Source organism: Spea bombifrons, chromosome 1 (genome assembly GCF_027358695.1).
Source record: "Spea bombifrons isolate aSpeBom1 chromosome 1, aSpeBom1.2.pri, whole genome shotgun sequence".
Lineage (NCBI taxonomy): Eukaryota > Metazoa > Chordata > Amphibia > Anura > Pelobatidae > Spea > Spea bombifrons.
This window is the reverse complement of record NC_071087.1, coordinates 54,488,133-54,508,018: the sequence shown is the minus strand read 5'-3', so window position 1 is coordinate 54,508,018 and position 19,886 is coordinate 54,488,133. Positions and strand designations below refer to the sequence as shown.

The 19,886-nt window shown below is 41.6% G+C and overlaps 1 protein-coding gene across 1 annotated transcript in view; it reads right to left on the bottom strand.

The window, feature by feature from the left end:
• Positions 1-4,561, bottom strand: part of GC (GC vitamin D binding protein) — a 44,995-nt gene extending 40,434 nt beyond the window's left edge. The window contains exon 1 of the mRNA XM_053461643.1: positions 4,436-4,561. Within this exon, the coding sequence (XP_053317618.1) occupies positions 4,436-4,496 (61 nt within the window). The 5' untranslated portion in view covers positions 4,497-4,561. The remainder of the gene's footprint in view (positions 1-4,435) is intronic.
• Between the last annotated feature and the right edge of the window lie 15,325 nt (positions 4,562-19,886).

Below are 19,886 nucleotides of genomic sequence, written 5' to 3'. Positions count from 1 at the left end.
TACCTGCCGAGTTCCTTAAAAACTGTGAACAAGCATACCTAGAAGAATTTGTGCTGTTTTGATTTGATTTAGAGTTTTCTTTTGTTCACTCACTTTGCATTATGTTAAATGATAAAATATTAACATGTACATTTTACTTTACAGCATTTTTCATACCTGCCTAAACTTTTGCACAGTGATTATATATATATATATATATATATATATATATATATACACACACACACTTTACTATACCGTAATTGTTATAATAAATTTCAAATAATTTTGAAAACCATTTCTGTGGACCGTGCAGACCTTTTCTGCAGATGAAAAACAAAAAGGCAACAGATAGCTGATGGAAGAACTACTTTATATTGTTGCAGAGTGTCATAACAGATTAATGCATGTATCATTATTGTTACATGTATTTTCAAATAGCGCCATTATATTCCACAGCCGTGTACAATGTGTAAACAGGACATAATATGTGAATAAGAAATATATTGCTTACAAAGGAGAGTAGCTGAAGGAAAAACTGCTGTGGCATTATATGAAAAAAAGACATGCCTTGTCGCTGACTACTTGTCAGATAAACTGGTGATTAGAATGCACATTCAGAAACTTGATATATGGGAAAAAAATTGCCAGGGATGAAGAGTGAAACTTATTTTAATGACTGCAGAACCTAATTTTGAAGCTGATAAATATGGCTTATAGCAGAGAAGGAGACATTCTACTGCTGGGTATCAAAAACCTTAAATGACCTTCCACAAGGTATGCAAAAAAACCCAAACAATAAAACATTACCATGTTGCATTAGTGGCCATAACAGTTGCCAAACTTACTGCTTCCTCCCACACAAATGTGAATTTATTTTTACTTTTCTTCTTTTTTAAATTTATTTTTTATATATATATTGCATATTAAAGAATAATAGAAAATTGGTCAAAATTTGCATTGAAGATGTCCATACCCTTGAACAAATGTTTTTCAACTGCAGAATACAAGGGTTAAAATTCCACATACATCAATTCCACATTGACCTTTATAACTCACAAAATTCAATATGTGAGATTTGTACCAAGGACTTTGCCTTGGTATTACAAACATCGAGATTAAAAAAGTAAATAAATATTATATACACATTAGATAAATGTATTTTTTAATGCTAGTTATGCCTTTAGAATATATTAGTGAAGCTGGTTTCAATGAATAATCAAAAAAAGGAAATATGTTTTGCAATAAATATGTTACATTATAACTATGTAGCTCATGCTTCTCTTGATACAAAAAATTGAGACATTATGAAATAAAAAATGTTTCCCGTACTCAGGTAATGACAAAGAGAATATAAAATGTAACTTAATCAATAGTATTTGAAATAAAACTAAAGGATTATCATTTACATCTAACGTCCTTGCATAACCAGCAGAACATTGGTTTTACAGAGTTATCCTTATTGAAACAAAACAGTTTTCAAAACACATGAATAATTATATTACGATCCTACATCACAATTGCAATTAAGAAAAAAAAATCTGGAAATACTAAATGTGCTCTCTATCTAAGTTGACAACTGCAGGGGAAGAGCTGTGGTTTTAAGGATAAAGGTATCTCCTAGGGTTATCTACTTGATAGCAGAACCAGACTTGGACCAAACATCCACCCAGACAAGAATACTTTGGCACCCTTGTTTTTTCATTATGTACATTTTTAATTTCTGCCAATATGTTAGTTAAATATAGTTAGTTGAAACATGGATAGTGAGAAATTTCGCACACTAAATGAATGACTAATTTACATCAACAACCTATATGAATAGTCAAAGTAGATGTTTTTTTTGTTTGTTTTCTGAATGTGTGATTCTGCATACTTCCTAGGGATTGGGTTGCCCTAAAAACCCATTGTACAGAGCTACCGAATTTGATGGCGCTATATAAAACAATAAATAATAATAATAACTGTCTGGTTCAAAAGTGAATAGGTGGAAATTCTCCTGGTGCCCCTTAATTCAGATGCCCCAGGCATATATATTATTCAATTCTCTAATTCCTAAATAAGATCAAAAGCATCACTTACTGCCATGTCAGCACATAATAAAAGGTAAAACAACACTTTAGTGATTTCCTCTACCCTCAATCTTATACAAATGCAAATATATATATATGGAAATATCATATACTATTTTTCACACTCATAGCCCAAGGGACTGAGGGTTGACAAATCTTGAGATCTCTTGGTATTCTGCAGGACTCAACTAAAAAGCAACCGTGTTGCAAAACATATCACAAAGTAAAAAAGTAATCAAACCATTAGTGATAGAGTTCTTTTGCTATTTTAACCATATCTTTATTCAATAATGATTACCCTTTTCCAAGTTTAATGCACCCATAAACATGTTTTTGCCCTGAAATTATAGTCCAGCATTTATTATCAAAAATATATTAAAACTAGAGAAAAAGTGAACCCCCTCCTTTCAAAATGTTTGGGTTTTCCCTATATAAATTGCCACTAAAAATATATGTTTACAAACTTCATGATTTAATTAAGTACCTTCATTTTGGAAATATCATAAGTTTCAAAACGGAAACACTTGGTATGCTGGAATTTTAACACTAATGGGGAACATACATTCTATGAAATACCTACAAAATGTATAATTGCATACATTACATTATATATATCATCAAGATATATTATCATTGATTCATTTATTCATCTTCTCTGGGGTGTACACCTCTGGGAACCTTTTTGACAGAAAGGTTATAAGGGGTCTAATTTTGTACAGCTTGTCTTAATTGGCATCACTTTTTGGAAAGCATTGTAATTAAAATGCAAAATCCTACAAATTTTCGTAGCATACCCTTGACAGTTGGAATAGCTAAAACTGGACTTTTGCTCCGGTAAGAGCGTATGATGTTCTTTTGTCTCCATCAATAGGGTTAATGCCATAGTATACAAAAATCTGGGTTAGCTGCCGGATATTATGTGGCATACCTATTTGTCCCAAAAACTATATTTCCAAAAAACTCATCAGTAACAAAAAAAAAACCACAAAATGATTTGGCTCTTGACCATCAATATTACAATTGATGCCAGACGTGGCTTAAAATGGTGGAATTATTCAAGGACCACCATGTCCGGGGCTACCCATATTTCTTTATCATCCATGGGATCTGTGCGCCTTATTTTTTATTTGATATTTACATCTGATGCTGTAAAGGTGGTATCATCAGACCACTGCTCCATGCACATGCCAGAATGACATATGCTTCATCTGACGAATAAAAGCATGACATGAAAATTGTTTTGCAAGTTCGAAATAATCTTCTGTATCTATCTATCTATTCAAATACAACAGGGGGCAGGATGACACAGAGAAAGCTCTCAGTGGGTGAAGTGGATTTTTTCCTTTTTTTTTGTTCAAATAAAAACAGGGATCGTGGTGGCCCAGGGGGTGAAATGGTAGGCAATCAATGGGTTAAAATGAAGTGGAAACAGTGCATCATGTCTGGTTAATGGAGTAGATAATGGGGAGAAGTGGAAGAAGAAAGAAGACAGAAGAACAACAAGAGATAAGAGAAGTGGAGCTACAGAAAAGGAGACAGGGACATGGAAGCAGTTATAGGAGTGGTAGGTAGACATTGAGAGTGAATATAACAGAGCGTGAGAGAGAGTATGAGAGAGAGCGTGTGTGAGAAAAAACAAGAAAATGTAAACAAAAAGTTTTAAACTCTCTGCTTTGTTTTTATTTGTTTCATACTAATTAACACAATCGGCAAATTGTTTAATTCCTATGAATCTAAATGCACAAGTCTAGCTCAAGCATGTCTATAGATGAACTAGTTAAAGAGGCAACACTTGCTCTTGTGGTGCAGGACTATGAGTTCTGTATAGTTCTGAATCTAGAGAGTCCAGTGGTCTGAATGAATTATGTTGCTGACTCCCACTCTCTTGCACTTACTACAAAATGTATTAGAGAGCCTGGTCTTTGCTAGGTTGACGCCAAATGAGCTGCCTACTTCTTCTATATGACTGAGCGGACCCTGGCTTGGCGTAACTAAGACGCCTTATGCAGCCTAATCTGTACAGCAAGTAAACATAATTTAAGTAGTGCAATTGGTTCTTGTTGTATCATCTAGGCAGCAGAAGATTCAAGATGATGAAATTCTGCACGTATATCAAGTATCTTTTATAGGTGGTAAAAAAATTGGACTTTTCCATTACATATTTTGTAAGATTGAGACTGAACGTCATAGTTGCTGTGACACAAATCCCCCTTTGATTACATTTTGAGAGGGCTTTTTTGTTTAAGCAGAAGTTGTGGTTACTGTGATATTATCTACAGATATATACCGGTATACTCAATAACAGAGGTATTTTAAAGCAACTCCACAAACAGAAGGCATACAGTAATTTGCATAACCGTTAATTGGGCAGGGATATTACTTACCTCTCGGATCGGCATGGCTGAGAGAAATGAAAGAAAGGAGGATGAAAATGATGCCTTTCATTCTTAACTATTTTCACCTTCTCAATATCACAGTTGCAAATGTGTCAGACAATGGCTTTTTACAATTTATACTCGATTACAAAAAAAAAAAAGATAAATCATTAATTTTGGAGTCTTGGTAAGAGGTGTACAACCCTGACCCTCAGAACTTTGTTAAACATGAAGAAACCAGTAGAAGACAAACAAATTGGTCAATCCAGTTAATGATTAACACGGAGAAAAATGTTTGATGTATGCATCCTCAGTTTTTAAATGGAAGGATAAAAGGTGCAGGGATACATTCTTGTTTTCTTGTATGCGTAATTTAAACATTTGTTATAAAAATGTTGCCTATCAATACCCTTTTTGAAAACCAGTAATGTAATTGCTCTTTTAGTATTCAATTATTCCCAGGGCAGAGTCTGGGCCTACTAATCCCCGTGCTGGTACTAAATGTCAAAAAGATAAACAGGGACTGTAAGAGTTATACAGCATTAATAACCATATCCGGGGATGAGCTCAGACTGCAATACAAATATTAACCCTTTAGTAGCCTAGTACAAAGATTGTGCAGTAGTAAGCTGGAGAGCCACCAACTGTCCAAAATGATTGTAATAAGAGTCCTTATTAATCAGATATTCTGAATTAAGGCACTAGAGTGAAAAGGCAGGTTGTTTCTAAAAAATTATAATTCATCCACATACCATCTACGGTACGTTGGGGAACTCTGAAGTTCGATCATAAGTGCTCAACTTGGTTGAATGGGGAAAAACTACATTTTGGTTTTAAGGGTGTCTGTCACGCTCTTCCCAGGCCGCGGAGCTGCATGTCTTTTGTTTCCCTGTCTTGCTGTGGTCCATTTCTGGATTTCTGTATGTTCTGTCCTGAACCTGTGATTCCTTGATTCCAGTCTTGCTCTTTGCTTCAGCTCTGTTTCCTTTATAAGGTGTGCCCCACCCGTGTGTTCTGCTTGTCTCAGTCTGCAGTCTAAAGGTATGTCTCATTGCTATGTGTTTGGATTTCATGTTTGTTTTGTACCTCTGTAATCAGGGATTAGCGTTAGGACCCACCGTCATTGGAGTACTTTGGTGTAGTAGTGGGCTAAGCAGACTATGGCCATAAGATGTGACAGTGTCTCTCTCCTTTTTGGCAAACATTGCTTTCTGTTCACACTTCAAGAGCTGTGTCTGCAATCTGCATGTATATACAACCAAATCTATTAAATACGTTTACTAAAAAGGGTGTTGATTTTATGAAAATGGTTTGATGCAGATACTAAATAAGATGGGTGACTCTTGGGGGTCTAAACAAGTTGCTTCGGTGTCTGGAGCTTCAAAATTACCCATGTTTCCAACCTGTGTAAGGTTATTTAGGAAAGATTTTACCAAACTCAGTGCAGAGCCGCAAAGTCCGACTACCTACATTTGAAGGTCTGATTATCCTACATGATGTAGTCAAATGTGGCAGATAAGTCTACAAGAATCAAGGTTACATTCATGACATTGTCAAGAAGATATTGAATGTAATCTCAGACTTTAACAGCACAGTTCCAGTTTAGTGTTTTGGTGTAAATACTGATTTGAGAGTATTAAACTACCTGTCGTCCTCTGGGTGCTGCCCTTTGTGAAGAATATTGGAATGGCAAGGAACCAATGATGCCACTTCACTTAACTTGTCTGCTGTGCCAGGAACCCACCTTTTTTTGTTCCTTTATTGGTTGCATTGTTTAAGGGACATGTTAATTAGGAACTTCTCAATTAGTCTTGCGTGAATAAAGAGAAAAAAACTATCATTTGAGAACCTGCTCAAAAGGTAGTTTATTTTGCTTTATTGGAGGTTAAATATGAATGTATACAGCCTGACTTTATATATTATATTTCAATATGTTCCTACGTATTTGCCGTTATAAGGCATCTCAATCACAGATTGCAATCTCATTTTAGCTCTCTCGCTCATGTTTCTGAATTCTCTGGTAACTGTACTTCAATTTTGTAATATTTCAGCAAACCTTAAATAATATAAAAGCATTACTGTGTGTTTATTTGCAATTTACATGCACATGAATGCAAAATATATGCGCACAAATGGATATAGTAGACGCTTCTTTTAAAAGATACAGAACAAATCAGTTGTAAAAATGAACCTGCCATACAATATATTCTAGATGAGTGATTTATAAGGCTCGCAGTAAACATTTAAATTAGCATAATAGGTATATGATGTTCCAGTGCTGTGCTAATGTCTGCATAGTGATTTTGCTCATGTGAACGTCACTGTATAATTCCTTTTTTGTTTGACGGTTGACTGAGAGGTTTATTCATTGATCGGTGGATATATAGTTATATACTTACTGCATTAACTTCATTAAAGTATCTGGCAAGTTGCTTCTGCAAGATGGGCTAAGTGTCATTTATGAGCCTTTGTTAAAATATTATGCTAGGTTTCTTCATATCATTGTAATCAACCAACAATTTCACATCTACTGAGTAAGTGTCCTTAAGAGACCTTATTTGACAAGAATTCACTGGTGTAATCCACTACTTCTGGCTGTAACATTTATCAGCAGACTTGGACCAAACTGAAATGTTATATACAGTTTTTTCCACAAAACCCAAGTTTCCAATATAACCCATACCAATGTAGCATGTAAAAATATTTTTATTACATTTTTTTAAATTTCTTTGTTTAGCAATGTAGTTCACTCATTGACATATAGTGAATCATAAATTAACTGGACTATTTAGACATCTGTTCCTGGCTACCATGCTTTCCACATATATTCACACAGCAACTGTGATTCACTTCTTGTTACGTTCTGCCCTGGCTGCGGAGCTGCATATCTGTCCTGCTGTAGTTTCTCTGCTTTGCTTTGATCCATTCCTGGATTTCCTTTTGCTTTGTTCTATTTTCCATTTCTAGCTTCTGCTCCGGCTCTTTGCTTCAGCTCTGCTTCCTTTATTAGGTGTGCCCCACCTGTGTTCTGTTTGTCTCAGTCTGCAGTCTTCAGTCTAAGGTATGTCTCTGTGCTGTGTTTGGTTTACATGTGTGGTTTGTTTTGTATCTTGTCTGCAGGGATTAGCGTTAGGACCCACCGTCATTGGAGTACTTTGGCGTAGTGGTGGGCTAAGCATACTATGGCCATATCATGTGACGGAATCTCCAATAGTTATCTTGTAGTCCTAGGCTAGTTTCTGTATTCATGTTTGTTTGTCTTTTATGTACCTTTGCCCTTCTTCCTTGAATCATCTGAGGATTCCGGTTCCTCTCTCCTCTCCCCATGTCCCTGTTAAGATTTCCTATCCTTGCTTAAAGGAAGAAGCGTCCGAGGGTTCCGGCTCCTCACTCCTTCCCCTGTGTTCCTTGCCTTCTTCCCTGTCCTTTGTTGTGCCCTGTACCATGTATGTCTTGTCAGGTTATGTTTATTCCTTGTCTTGTGCCTGTTTATACTTTACGCTATTCATGTCATGTTTCTAGCCACTTCTCGTGTATATCTCATATCATGTTTCTTGCCTGGTCTCCCTTTCCCTTTGTGTTACGTTCTGCCCTGGCTGCGGAGCTGCATATCTGTCCTGCTGTAGTTTCTCTGCTTTGCTTTGATCCATTCCTGGATTTCCTTTTGCTTTGTTCTATTTTCCATTTCTAGCTTCTGCTCCGGCTCTTTGCTTCAGCTCTGCTTCCTTTATTAGGTGTGCCCCACCTGTGTTCTGTTTGTCTCAGTCTGCAGTCTTCAGTCTAAGGTATGTCTCTGTGCTGTGTTTGGTTTACATGTGTGGTTTGTTTTGTATCTTGTCTGCAGGGATTAGCGTTAGGACCCACCGTCATTGGAGTACTTTGGCGTAGTGGTGGGCTAAGCATACTATGGCCATATCATGTGACGGAATCTCCAATAGTTATCTTGTAGTCCTAGGCTAGTTTCTGTATTCATGTTTGTTTGTCTTTTATGTACCTTTGCCCTTCTTCCTTGAATCATCTGAGGATTCCGGTTCCTCTCTCCTCTCCCCATGTCCCTGTTAAGATTTCCTATCCTTGCTTAAAGGAAGAAGCGTCCGAGGGTTCCGGCTCCTCACTCCTTCCCCTGTGTTCCTTGCCTTCTTCCCTGTCCTTTGTTGTGCCCTGTACCATGTATGTCTTGTCAGGTTATGTTTATTCCTTGTCTTGTGCCTGTTTATACTTTACGCTATTCATGTCATGTTTCTAGCCACTTCTCGTGTATATCTCATATCATGTTTCTTGCCTGGTCTCCCTTTTCCTTGCTGTGTTATGTGTCTGCTACATTAACCCTTTGCCTAGCTTTCATTCTCCCAGCCTGCAGCATCCTGCTCGTGATCTATGTGCTATGCTTCATGCCTGCTCCAGGGTGCCTGCAGGATTCGCTTTGTTCTGGACTCCATCTGCTGCCATATCAGGGCGCTGGTGTTTGGCTGCACTTCCTAGGTGCTCAACGCCTGGGCGAGTGTGGTCACCCTGCAACCAGGCCCTGCCCCAGACTCCACTGCTGCATCGTGACTCCTGTAAACAACCATCGGGCGCGCTGGGTCCTTCCAGCCATCAGCTTGGACCCAGTCCGTGACACATGGCCGCAGGTAAACGGCCAGGAGTTCGCGGAGTGGAGTTTGCAGCGTCTGCCCTTCCAGTGGGCCTCCGTACCCGTCTGCCCTTCCAGTGGGCCTCCGTACCCGTCTGCCCTTCCAGTGGGCCTCCGTACCCGTCTGCCCTTCCAGTGGGCCTCCGTACCCGTCTGCCCTTCCAGTGGGCCTCCGTACCCGTCTGCCCTTCCAGTGGGCCTCCGTACCCGTCAGCCCTTCCAGTGGGCCTCCGTACCCGCTTGCCTAAGCCTGTTCCTGCCTGAGCCTGTGTCCGTTCCCGTACCCGTGCCTGAGCCTGTACGCATGCATGATCCACTACCTGAGCTTATGCCGGTACCCTTGCATGAACCAGTACATGTGCCTGGCCCGGTGGTACTCTGTTCTCGTGTGCCCCGCATGAGGGCTTCTAGCCATGCCGTGTGCCCTGGAAGAGGGCTTCTAGTCGTGTGCCCTGCAAGAGGGCTTCTAGTCATGCCGTGTGCCCTGGAAGAGGGCTTCTAGTCGTGTGCCCCGTAAGAGGGCTTCTAGCCATGCCGTGTGCCCTGGAAGAGGGCTTCTAGTCGTGTGCCCCGTAAGAGGGCTTCTAGCCATGCCGTGTGCCCTGGAAGAGGGCTTCTAGTCGTGTGCCCCGTAAGAGGGCTTCGCCTTGTTCCAGTACCTGCCTTGTTCCAGCACCTGCCTTGTTCCAGAACCTGCCTTGTTCTAGTACCTGCCTTGTTCCAGTACCTGCCATGTTCCTGATTTGCGGCCAGCGCCCCAGTAAGTGGACTCCTAAGTCGAGTACCCTGTAAGTGGGCAACCTGCCGTGTACCCTGAAAGAGGGTTTCCTGATTCGCGGCCAGCGCCCCAGTAAGTGGACTCCTAAGTCGAGTACCCTGTAAGTGGGCATCCTGCCGTGTACCCTGAAAGAGGGTTTCCTGAGTTGCGGCCAGCGCCCCACTGTGGACTCCCAGGATGAGTGCCTGCATCCAGGCTACCCTGGTAGAGTACCCTGCAAGTGGGCAACCTGCCGTGTGCCCTGCAAGTGGGCAACCTGTTGTCTGAACCCGTGCCTGTGCCTGAACCCGTGCCTATGCCTGAACTCGTGCCTTTCGTGTCTGCCCAGCAAGTGGGCTACCTGTCATGTCTGCCCAGCAAGTGGGCTATCTGTCATGTCTGCCCAGCAAGTGGGTTACCTGCCGTGTCTGCCTTGTCAAGTGGCTTATCTACTTTGCCTTCGTCTGGACCTAAATGTCAGCTAGAGACTACTTCCTCAATCCTGTTCAGACATTCTGATTCCTGTTTTTGGAGGAGATTGGTCTACTAGCGGCAGTGCTGGTCATCGAAGGACTCCTACGTTTTTCGGACTCCGTATGCTGGTTCCTGGGTTGACTTGCTTCTTCAGTCTTCCGTTAGGAGCGGGCCTTCCTTCTGTTGATGTTTCTGTTCGCGTCCAGAGGCCGCTCTTTCGGAGGGGGATTGTGTTACGTTCTGCCCTGGCTGCGGAGCTGCATATCTGTCCTGCTGTAGTTTCTCTGCTTTGCTTTGATCCATTCCTGGATTTCCTTTTGCTTTGTTCTATTTTCCATTTCTAGCTTCTGCTCCGGCTCTTTGCTTCAGCTCTGCTTCCTTTATTAGGTGTGCCCCACCTGTGTTCTGTTTGTCTCAGTCTGCAGTCTTCAGTCTAAGGTATGTCTCTGTGCTGTGTTTGGTTTACATGTGTGGTTTGTTTTGTATCTTGTCTGCAGGGATTAGCGTTAGGACCCACCGTCATTGGAGTACTTTGGCGTAGTGGTGGGCTAAGCATACTATGGCCATATCATGTGACGGAATCTCCAATAGTTATCTTGTAGTCCTAGGCTAGTTTCTGTATTCATGTTTGTTTGTCTTTTATGTACCTTTGCCCTTCTTCCTTGAATCATCTGAGGATTCCGGTTCCTCTCTCCTCTCCCCATGTCCCTGTTAAGATTTCCTATCCTTGCTTAAAGGAAGAAGCGTCCGAGGGTTCCGGCTCCTCACTCCTTCCCCTGTGTTCCTTGCCTTCTTCCCTGTCCTTTGTTGTGCCCTGTACCATGTATGTCTTGTCAGGTTATGTTTATTCCTTGTCTTGTGCCTGTTTATACTTTACGCTATTCATGTCATGTTTCTAGCCACTTCTCGTGTATATCTCATATCATGTTTCTTGCCTGGTCTCCCTTTTCCTTGCTGTGTTATGTGTCTGCTACATTAACCCTTTGCCTAGCTTTCATTCTCCCAGCCTGCAGCATCCTGCTCGTGATCTATGTGCTATGCTTCATGCCTGCTCCAGGGTGCCTGCAGGATTCGCTTTGTTCTGGACTCCATCTGCTGCCATATCAGGGCGCTGGTGTTTGGCTGCACTTCCTAGGTGCTCAACGCCTGGGCGAGTGTGGTCACCCTGCAACCAGGCCCTGCCCCAGACTCCACTGCTGCATCGTGACTCCTGCAAACTACATCGGGCGCGCTGGGTCCTTCCAGTCACCAGCTTGGACCCAGTCCGTGACACTTCTGAACTCCTCATTTCATGTTTTAACCCAGGGGTGAGCATAGGGCACGTAATTTATTTTGGGACCCCAATGTGGATGTGGCTGTGTTGTTGAGTCTAAAGAATATGACAAATCTAAAATTGGCAGACTAAAATGAACCCTTATATTAGACAAGAGCATTGTGACATAGATTGGGGGCACGTACAACCTAAACTGCTTATCCCTTTCACTGAAAAGGTGAGATTTGAGGTTTTTGTTTAATTGAATATTGAGAGGGAGAGTGAGAACTGGAGTTTGGGGCAGCACAAGTCTTGTGTGCTGGAAATGGAAGAGATGATAACAGATAGCTGGTCTGTGAGACTTGGGATCAACAGATATTCTGCTGGCGGCCCCTGTTATCCATGTCTTCAATTCGGCGGCGGAGTTCCTGCAGGTAACGTGTGTTTAGATTGCTCACCTGTTCGGCATGTGTGTTAGTGTGGGGCTACTGCATTGTCAATCCCTCTAGGGCCAGGGACCTCTGTTCCAGCTTGGACAAATCCGCAAGAAGCGCTGAGACCTCGTCACTAACCACCTACTTGATCTCCGTTAAAAGCAAGGCGGGATCATCAGCAGAGGATGAACTTTTTTGAGTGGCCCATGCTTCAGCAATAACATATGAAGCTGTGAAATGTGCAAGCGGTGGCGGAGCATTTAGCTCATGCGGCCATCTTTCTCAGCGGTTGGGCAGGCACCCAACGTTGGTTTTAATGTATTAGGTACAGTGTGATGAGATGTATTATGTTATTCCCTGTTTTAATGGCAGCATTCTGTGATGCATAGTGAGTAAAAGAAATATACATCTATTTGATATATTGTGCTCATACTGTACATTCAGTCCCCCTTTATCTCATGCTTTACATGAGATTTTTTTCCCATCCAGTAGAGCATTTGTGAGGTAAGGCAATGATGCTCGCAAATCTCCATTCCAGTTCATCCCAAAGGTGTTTGATGAGGTTGAGGTCAAGGCTCTGTGTGGGCCAGTCAAGTTCTTCCACACCAAACTCATCCAACCATGTCTTTATAGACCTTGCTTTGAGCACTGGGGCACAGCCATGCTGGAATAGAAAATACCCTACCCAAATAGTTCCAACAAAGTTGTCTTACAACCTGTTATGTGTGGATATTTTGTACAGTTGATGGATTATTTTATACACTATATGGACAAAAGTATTGGGACAACTGACCAATACACAACAGGGACTTTTATGACATTGCATTCTAAATATCTAGACGTTAATATGTATATCCCCTCCCCCATTTGCAGCTATAACAGCTTCCACTCTTCTGGAAAGGCTTTCCAAAAGATTTTGGAATGTTTCTGTGGTGTTTCAATCCCTGTTCCAGTTCATCCCAAACTGACTTATTGCAAAGGTGGCATCCTATCACAGTACCTATTACATTTGAACAGGTGAGGAAACCAGGATGCAGGGAATGAGGTATCAGTCTGTTTAGTGTGCTCAAAAGGTATGGACGACTCTTGGGTAGGAGCGGAGTAGACAGCACAGTGCAACAGATAGTATTGTCTGGGTATCAGGTAGAGAAAGGTCAGGCAATCCGGGTCAGGAGCAGAGAGGTCCATGAGGTCAAAACACAAGCAAGGGTCGTTACAGGGTATCAGGCAGAGAATGGTCAGGCAATCTGGGTCTGCTAGGTCAAAATACATGCAATGGTTGGCAACAGAAATCCAGCAGAGAACACCATTAAGCAGGTAAATACACAGCGCAGTCGTAAGTGCTCAGTTTTTGAATCAGCCGCCCTTATTTTTTTCTGCTTTTTTCCCCCTTTAGTATCTAGCTTTTTTGCTGTTTTTTATAGCCCTTTCTAATAACACAGAAATGAGGATTGATTTTGGATGCCTGGTGTCCTTCTGTCTTTGACAGCTCCACAGACCTATTCACATAGGTGGTCGGGATGGGGATCCGCTGGGAGGGGATCCAATCATAATGCTGGCTGCTATGTTTTCTATATGTTACAAATGCATGTTGTGTACTATGAGGAATGTCTGACATTTGGTGCCAACCCTCAATAAACAAATTTAATTAAAAAAGGGAGGATTGATGGCTTTGCGGATTAGGGCTGGATGAGCTTGTTTTCATTCTATTCTAAATCTAAGATGAGGCCAAGGACTGATTAATGTCTAAGGCTGTGAAAAATGGGCACATTAAATGGGCCAAATGGTTCTGCTATAAAATGTTATGTTTCTGTGATGAGCCACTGATCTCCTGGAAGTGTTCTGTATAAACGTCATCATAAAAAAACAACAAAACATAAAATTGTAAAATGCAAGTATTAAACTTACTATGTAACATAACTAAATTCTTTTAAATTAGTAGTAAATTGTACATTGTACAGTTAGAGTATGATGTTCTTAATGTCTTATGTGTTTATCTCTGGCAGTTACCCTTGCAATATGTGACAAAAACATGAACCATGTTGAATCATCCATAATTTTCATAAAGAACAGATGGATATTGATACCATCTGTGGTCTGTTAAGGTCAATTAACAAAAGCCCACTCACAGCATAAACCACAAAAAAACTTTCTGAAATGTTCAACTTGTTAATAGCAAATGTCCCAGCAACAGAACTGCAGGCAATTTAAACCGATCAGCCATAACATTATGACCACTGACAGGTGAAGTGAATAACACTTATAATCTTGTTATCATGGCACCAGTGGGTGGGATATATTAGGCAAGTGAACATTTCATCCTCAAAGATTATGTGTTAGAAGTAGGAAAAATGGGCAAGCGTAAGCAATCTAAGTGACTTTGACAAGGGCCAAATTGTGATGGCGATAGCACTGGGTCAGAGCATCTCCAGAACTGCAGCTTTTATAGGGTATTACCGGTCTGCAGTGGTTAGTACCTATCAGTACCTATCGAAAATGGTCCAAAGAAGGAAAAGCGGTGAACCGGTGACAAGGTCATGGGTGGCCAAGGGTCATTGATGCACGTGGGAAGCGAAGGCTGGCTAGTATGACCAAATCCAACAGACTAGCTACTGTAGTTCAAATTGCTGAAAAAGTTAATGTTGGTTCTGGCAGGGTGTGTGTGCGTGCATCGTTTACCTGGAGAATACATGGCACCAGGATGCACTATGGGAAGAAGGCGATTCGGCAGAGGCATTGTGATGCTTTGGGCAATGTACTGCTGGGAACCTTGGGTCCGCCATTCATGTGGATGTTACTTTGACACGTATCGCCTACCTAAGCATTGTTGCAGATTATGTACACCCTTTCATGGACATGTTATTCCCTTATGTCTCTTTCAGTAGGATGAAAAAGCATGAATGAAGTAGCGTCCATTTTCGGTTCCTCTCGCAAATAAGACGAGACACTTCTTTATTTCAAAACTTTATTAATCGTTAGATATGGATTTTTATTTGTCCGCGGTGGGGACTGCAAATAACTACAGCACCTTTATTAATGTTTTACAAAGTTTCAACCATTATTAGGCAAACACATTTTGACACAGTATATGAATATTTATCGTCAAAATGAAAGCAAACTTATAACAAATTAATAACCAAATAAGTGACCTGCTGGTATGGGCGTATCCACCTGTATCCCTGCTGGAACTGCCGGCGTCCCCTAGCGCGGCAGTCACAAGACCATACGATTCACAGGGGCAAATACCCGTGGCGTGTCCGGCACTTACACCTCTGTGCACCACAAGTAACCATACCTAGATGGTTAACTCCTGCACTGTACCAGCATAAAAAACCTGAGCACCCAGCTAACGCCGAAAATAGGGGAGGGATGGGCGGGAAAATGCTCTTTAAAATAATTGCCCCTATAGTGCAAGCCCCTTTAATATATACCCCACAGGGAGGGCAATTACCCCCTCCCATCTGGCCCTGCACATGCCACTAACTTAACACTTTCAGTACCATGATTTTTGCCTAGTCATCCCTTAACCCTTAAACCAGGCATTCACAATGGGTACCTTGTCTGGCCAATTCTTTCCCTCCGGGGCTGTTCTAAAATGGTTCAGCAATGTAATTCACCACGAAACCCCTAGATCGCTGGGCCCCTGGGCAACTGCCCAGTGTGCCCAATGTGTTTCAATGGTAACATTAATGTAGGGCTGGTTAGAGAGAGCTGTGATCTCCCCAACCAGTCCTGGAGGCTGCAGCTGCTGATTGGGCAGCTGTGCACCCCTCGCAGCTGCGCCCAAGGCGAGTGTGCGTATGTATTAATAAATATCCTGTAAGTAAAGTGTTAGATTGCGTGTGTTATTAAAATAAAAGTTAAAAATGTATTACACATACACACATAAATTCAATTGGCCAATCTGCAGAGATCTCTTTTATGGCTTCGGCATACACACACCGTCTACGCACTTACTTTCTCACATATACCACACATAGAGAACAGCCCTGTAGAAAAAGGCACAAGACTAAGGGGGGGGGCAGGATCTCATCCTTACAATTTCGACGTCTCTGTGGACTCCATATAAAGAGGAAACACGTGCATTTATAGAGCTTTTCTCCCACTGGGACTCAAAGGGCTTTATAGGGGTAAATACCATATTTGCTCGATTATAAGACAAGGTTTTTTTCAGAGCAAATGCTCTGAAAAATACCCCTCGTCTTATAATCGGGGTCGTCTTATAATCAGACCTCAAATAGGTCTGACTATGAGATGACTAAAATCCAGATCCCCCGCAGCTGCAGGGGACCTGGATCCTCCTGTCCCCCCCCCGCCCCACTTACCGGTACTTCTGAGTCCCCGGTGCGGGGAACTCTGATCTCTGACAGACGGGGAAGGTCTGTGCGATGGATGCAGACAACCCCCGCTGCTAGCCACACCTCCTTCCAGCTGCAGCGTAAGTGCGTGGGATCTACACACTGCCCCGGCTGCATGACAGGGAAGTCAGAAGCACAGGTAAGTTTGGGGGGGAGAGTGTTAAATGGGGGGCATAAGGCATTTCTGGAGGCAGAGTGCTCTGTGAAATGCCTTTTAACCCCCTTAATGCCACTCTGCCTCCAGAAATGCCTTTTTAACCCTCTATACGCCACTCTACCTCCTGAATACCTTAAGCCTCCCTATATGCCACTCTTCCCCATAATATGCCTTTTAACCCTCTAAATGCCAGAGTGGCATATAGGGGTATAAGGCATTTCTGGAGGCAGAGTGGCACATAGGGGGTCAAAGGGCATATCATGGGGCACAGTAAAATGTAATTACATAATTGGACATTCATGTGGAATAATAAAAGTAAATTAGCTGAATGCTTGGGAGAAAAGATGAGATTTAAGTCTTTAAGATGAGGACTCCCTGACTAAATGTGGCAGAGGGTTCCAGAGTATAGGTGCAGCATGGCAGAATGCAAAGGAGCCTGATTTTGTGCACACTCTGGGTACTGAAAGAAGGGAAAGATGTGAAGATTGAAGGATTGGAGTTGGGATTTAGGTAACAGGGGCCATGGTTCTTTAGGGCTTTAAAATAGATTCTCCATCTCCAGTGGAGACAGCAGAGAACAGTGAATTTGATATGGCATAAGCGGGATGATATGTTAATTCTGTGAGTCCTAGGTATAGCAAAATGTGACAAACTACTGTCAAGCAACAATCAAAGGTTTCGCACTTTGCTTGATCTGGACAGCTCTGAATCCCCAAGTCTTATGCTGGGTGGGTTGGTGTTTATTAGCATTGGCAAAGTTATCCTTTTCTCTTTGATCAACAGGACTTCTGTCATTGTAGGAGATCTGTTAAACATCTCTTGAATTGAGCTGTTGGATCTTTTGTTTCAAAGGAAAGATAACATTGTGTATGACCTGCATAGCAGTGGTATCTTAAGCCATGATGACTGATTATTAGACTTGCGCACCAAGGGGCTCTTCGTCTTCGTGCTCGTCTTCGGCAAAAAAAAAATCTTCGTATTCAGCGAATATTCACCTGTTCCTGTCTTCTCTTCGGGCGAATATTCGTGGACATTCTTCGTGTACGGGGTTAACGAGTACCGCAGCAGCTGTGGCGCCAGGAGTTTAAATGTCCGTATGAGCAACTCTATTGGTCGCCAGCAGGGGGCTCGTCTGCCATCAACCAATAGAGTCGCTCGTATAGACTTTTAAACCCCTGCTGGCGACCAATGAGCACACTACCATATATGGTTAATATATTCTCGGGCAGAATGCTGCCATCTATTGGTAAGATACATTGAGTAGCATTGTTCCATATGCTTGAAATAAACTGTTAGACGAAAGGATCATGGGAATATATTCCATTTGAATAAATGCAAATGAGCACACTAGCATATATGGCTAATATATGTTCGGACAGAATGCTGCTATCTATTGGTAAGATACATTGAGTAGCATTGTTCCATATGCTTGAAATCCAAAGTTATTATGCTACTCAATGTATCTTACCAATAGATGGCAGCATTCTGTCCGAACATATATGAGCCATAGGGAAAAGAAAAAGTGTCGGTGCGCTAAGCTAGTCTCAGGCTCAAATAATACAAATGTGTTATACGAGGCCTACCAAACAGGTGTAAGCATGCTGCAAGAAACAGTGTATTAGCTGTACAATGTATACAAGAAACAAAAACTGTCTGCGCTTCTTACCCTAATAAAGTTGGCAACAAATATATAAACATAATATAAATGAGAGGTTTTGGTTATATGAATTGGCCAAAGCATAATTAAGCTCACCCGCCACGTCAAGGCACACTCTCAATAGGGTGAGAACCTACTCTCACCTCCTACATAGTGGGCACACAAAGCAGTTTATACTGCTACCAAAACCTTATTAATGTGTTGGGGGAGGTGCAATTAAACCTCCTCCCTGTTAACCCCTGGACAGCAAGCTGCAACCAGACTGATGAGGAGCCAACAACCTCAAATATGTGCAAACAGGGAAAAGAAAAAGTGTCGGTGCGCTAAGCTAGTCTCAGGCTCAAATAATACAAATGTGTTATACGAGGCCTACCAAACAGGTGTAAGCATGCTGCAAGAAACAGTGTATTGGCTGTACAATGTATACAAGAAACAAAAACTGTCTGCGCTTCTTACCCTAATAAAGTTGGCAACAAATATATAAACATAATATAAATGAGAGGTTTTGGTTATATGAATTGGCCAAAGCATAATTAAGCTCACCCGCCACGTCAAGGCACACTCTCAATAGGGTGAGAACCTACTCTCACCTCCTACATAGTGGGCACACAAAGCAGTTTATACTGCTACCAAAACCTTATTAATGTGTTGGGGGAGGTGCAATTAAACCTCCTCCCTGTTAACCCCTGGACAGCAAGCTGCAACCAGACTGATGAGGAGCCAACAACCTCAAATATGTGCAAACAGGGAAAAGAAAAAGTGTCGGTGCGCTAAGCTAGTCTCAGGCTCAAATAATACAAATGTGTTATACGAGGCCTACCAAACAGGTGTAAGCATGCTGCAAGAAACAGTGTATTAGCTGTACAATGTATACAAGAAACAAAAACTGTCTGCGCTTCTTACCCTAATAAAGTTGGCAACAAATATATAAACATAATATAAATGAGAGCATTTATATTATGTTTATATATTTGTTGCCAACTTTATTAGGGTAAGAAGCGCAGACAGTTTTTGTTTCTTGTATATATATGAGCCATATATTACAGGTTTTCTGTAATTTCTCCTTTTTATTTTTATCTGTTTGGTGTAAATAATCTGTTTATCATCTTTTTTGTATGCACTGTGACTATTTCTTTTGTTCTTAATAAATATTCCTTTATTAAGTTCTGCCTTTGTCTGGTAAAGACTGGCGTTACCTGATTAGACCATTTTATTGGTAATTTGAAAGCACTTAATTATGTGTTAAAGTATATTGTGTGGGTTCTTAGTCTAATTCGCTTGGAGGACCAAGGCACCCCATTTATAAATTGTCTTGGTTGCAGTATTATGATATTAGTTATATCAGTATAGTTAATTGTGGGTGCTATTAAGGGTGGATATTTTTATCACTATTTCCGGTCTAGGGCAGACAGATAGCGAATTTTAACCCTTTTGCCACCAGAACCAAGTCACGCGCACGCCTGGAGTAGGGTGTGTTCGTGACAGTGACCTTCAAGATCATAACTTCTCCTTTTTTCTATTGTGTATGTTTCCATTTTCTAGTAAGAATATGCATCGTGCCCAGATCTAGAGATTCATCACAGGACAAATATTCAGTCACAAGTTCATTACCATTATACTAGGTTTAAACAGGCCCCCAAGGCCACTTCTGTAGTTGAAAAATGAGTGCACGGACCATTACACAGTCACCTAACTGGTGTTTGAGGAATATGTTTGGGTTTTTCCCTTTAAGCACTCT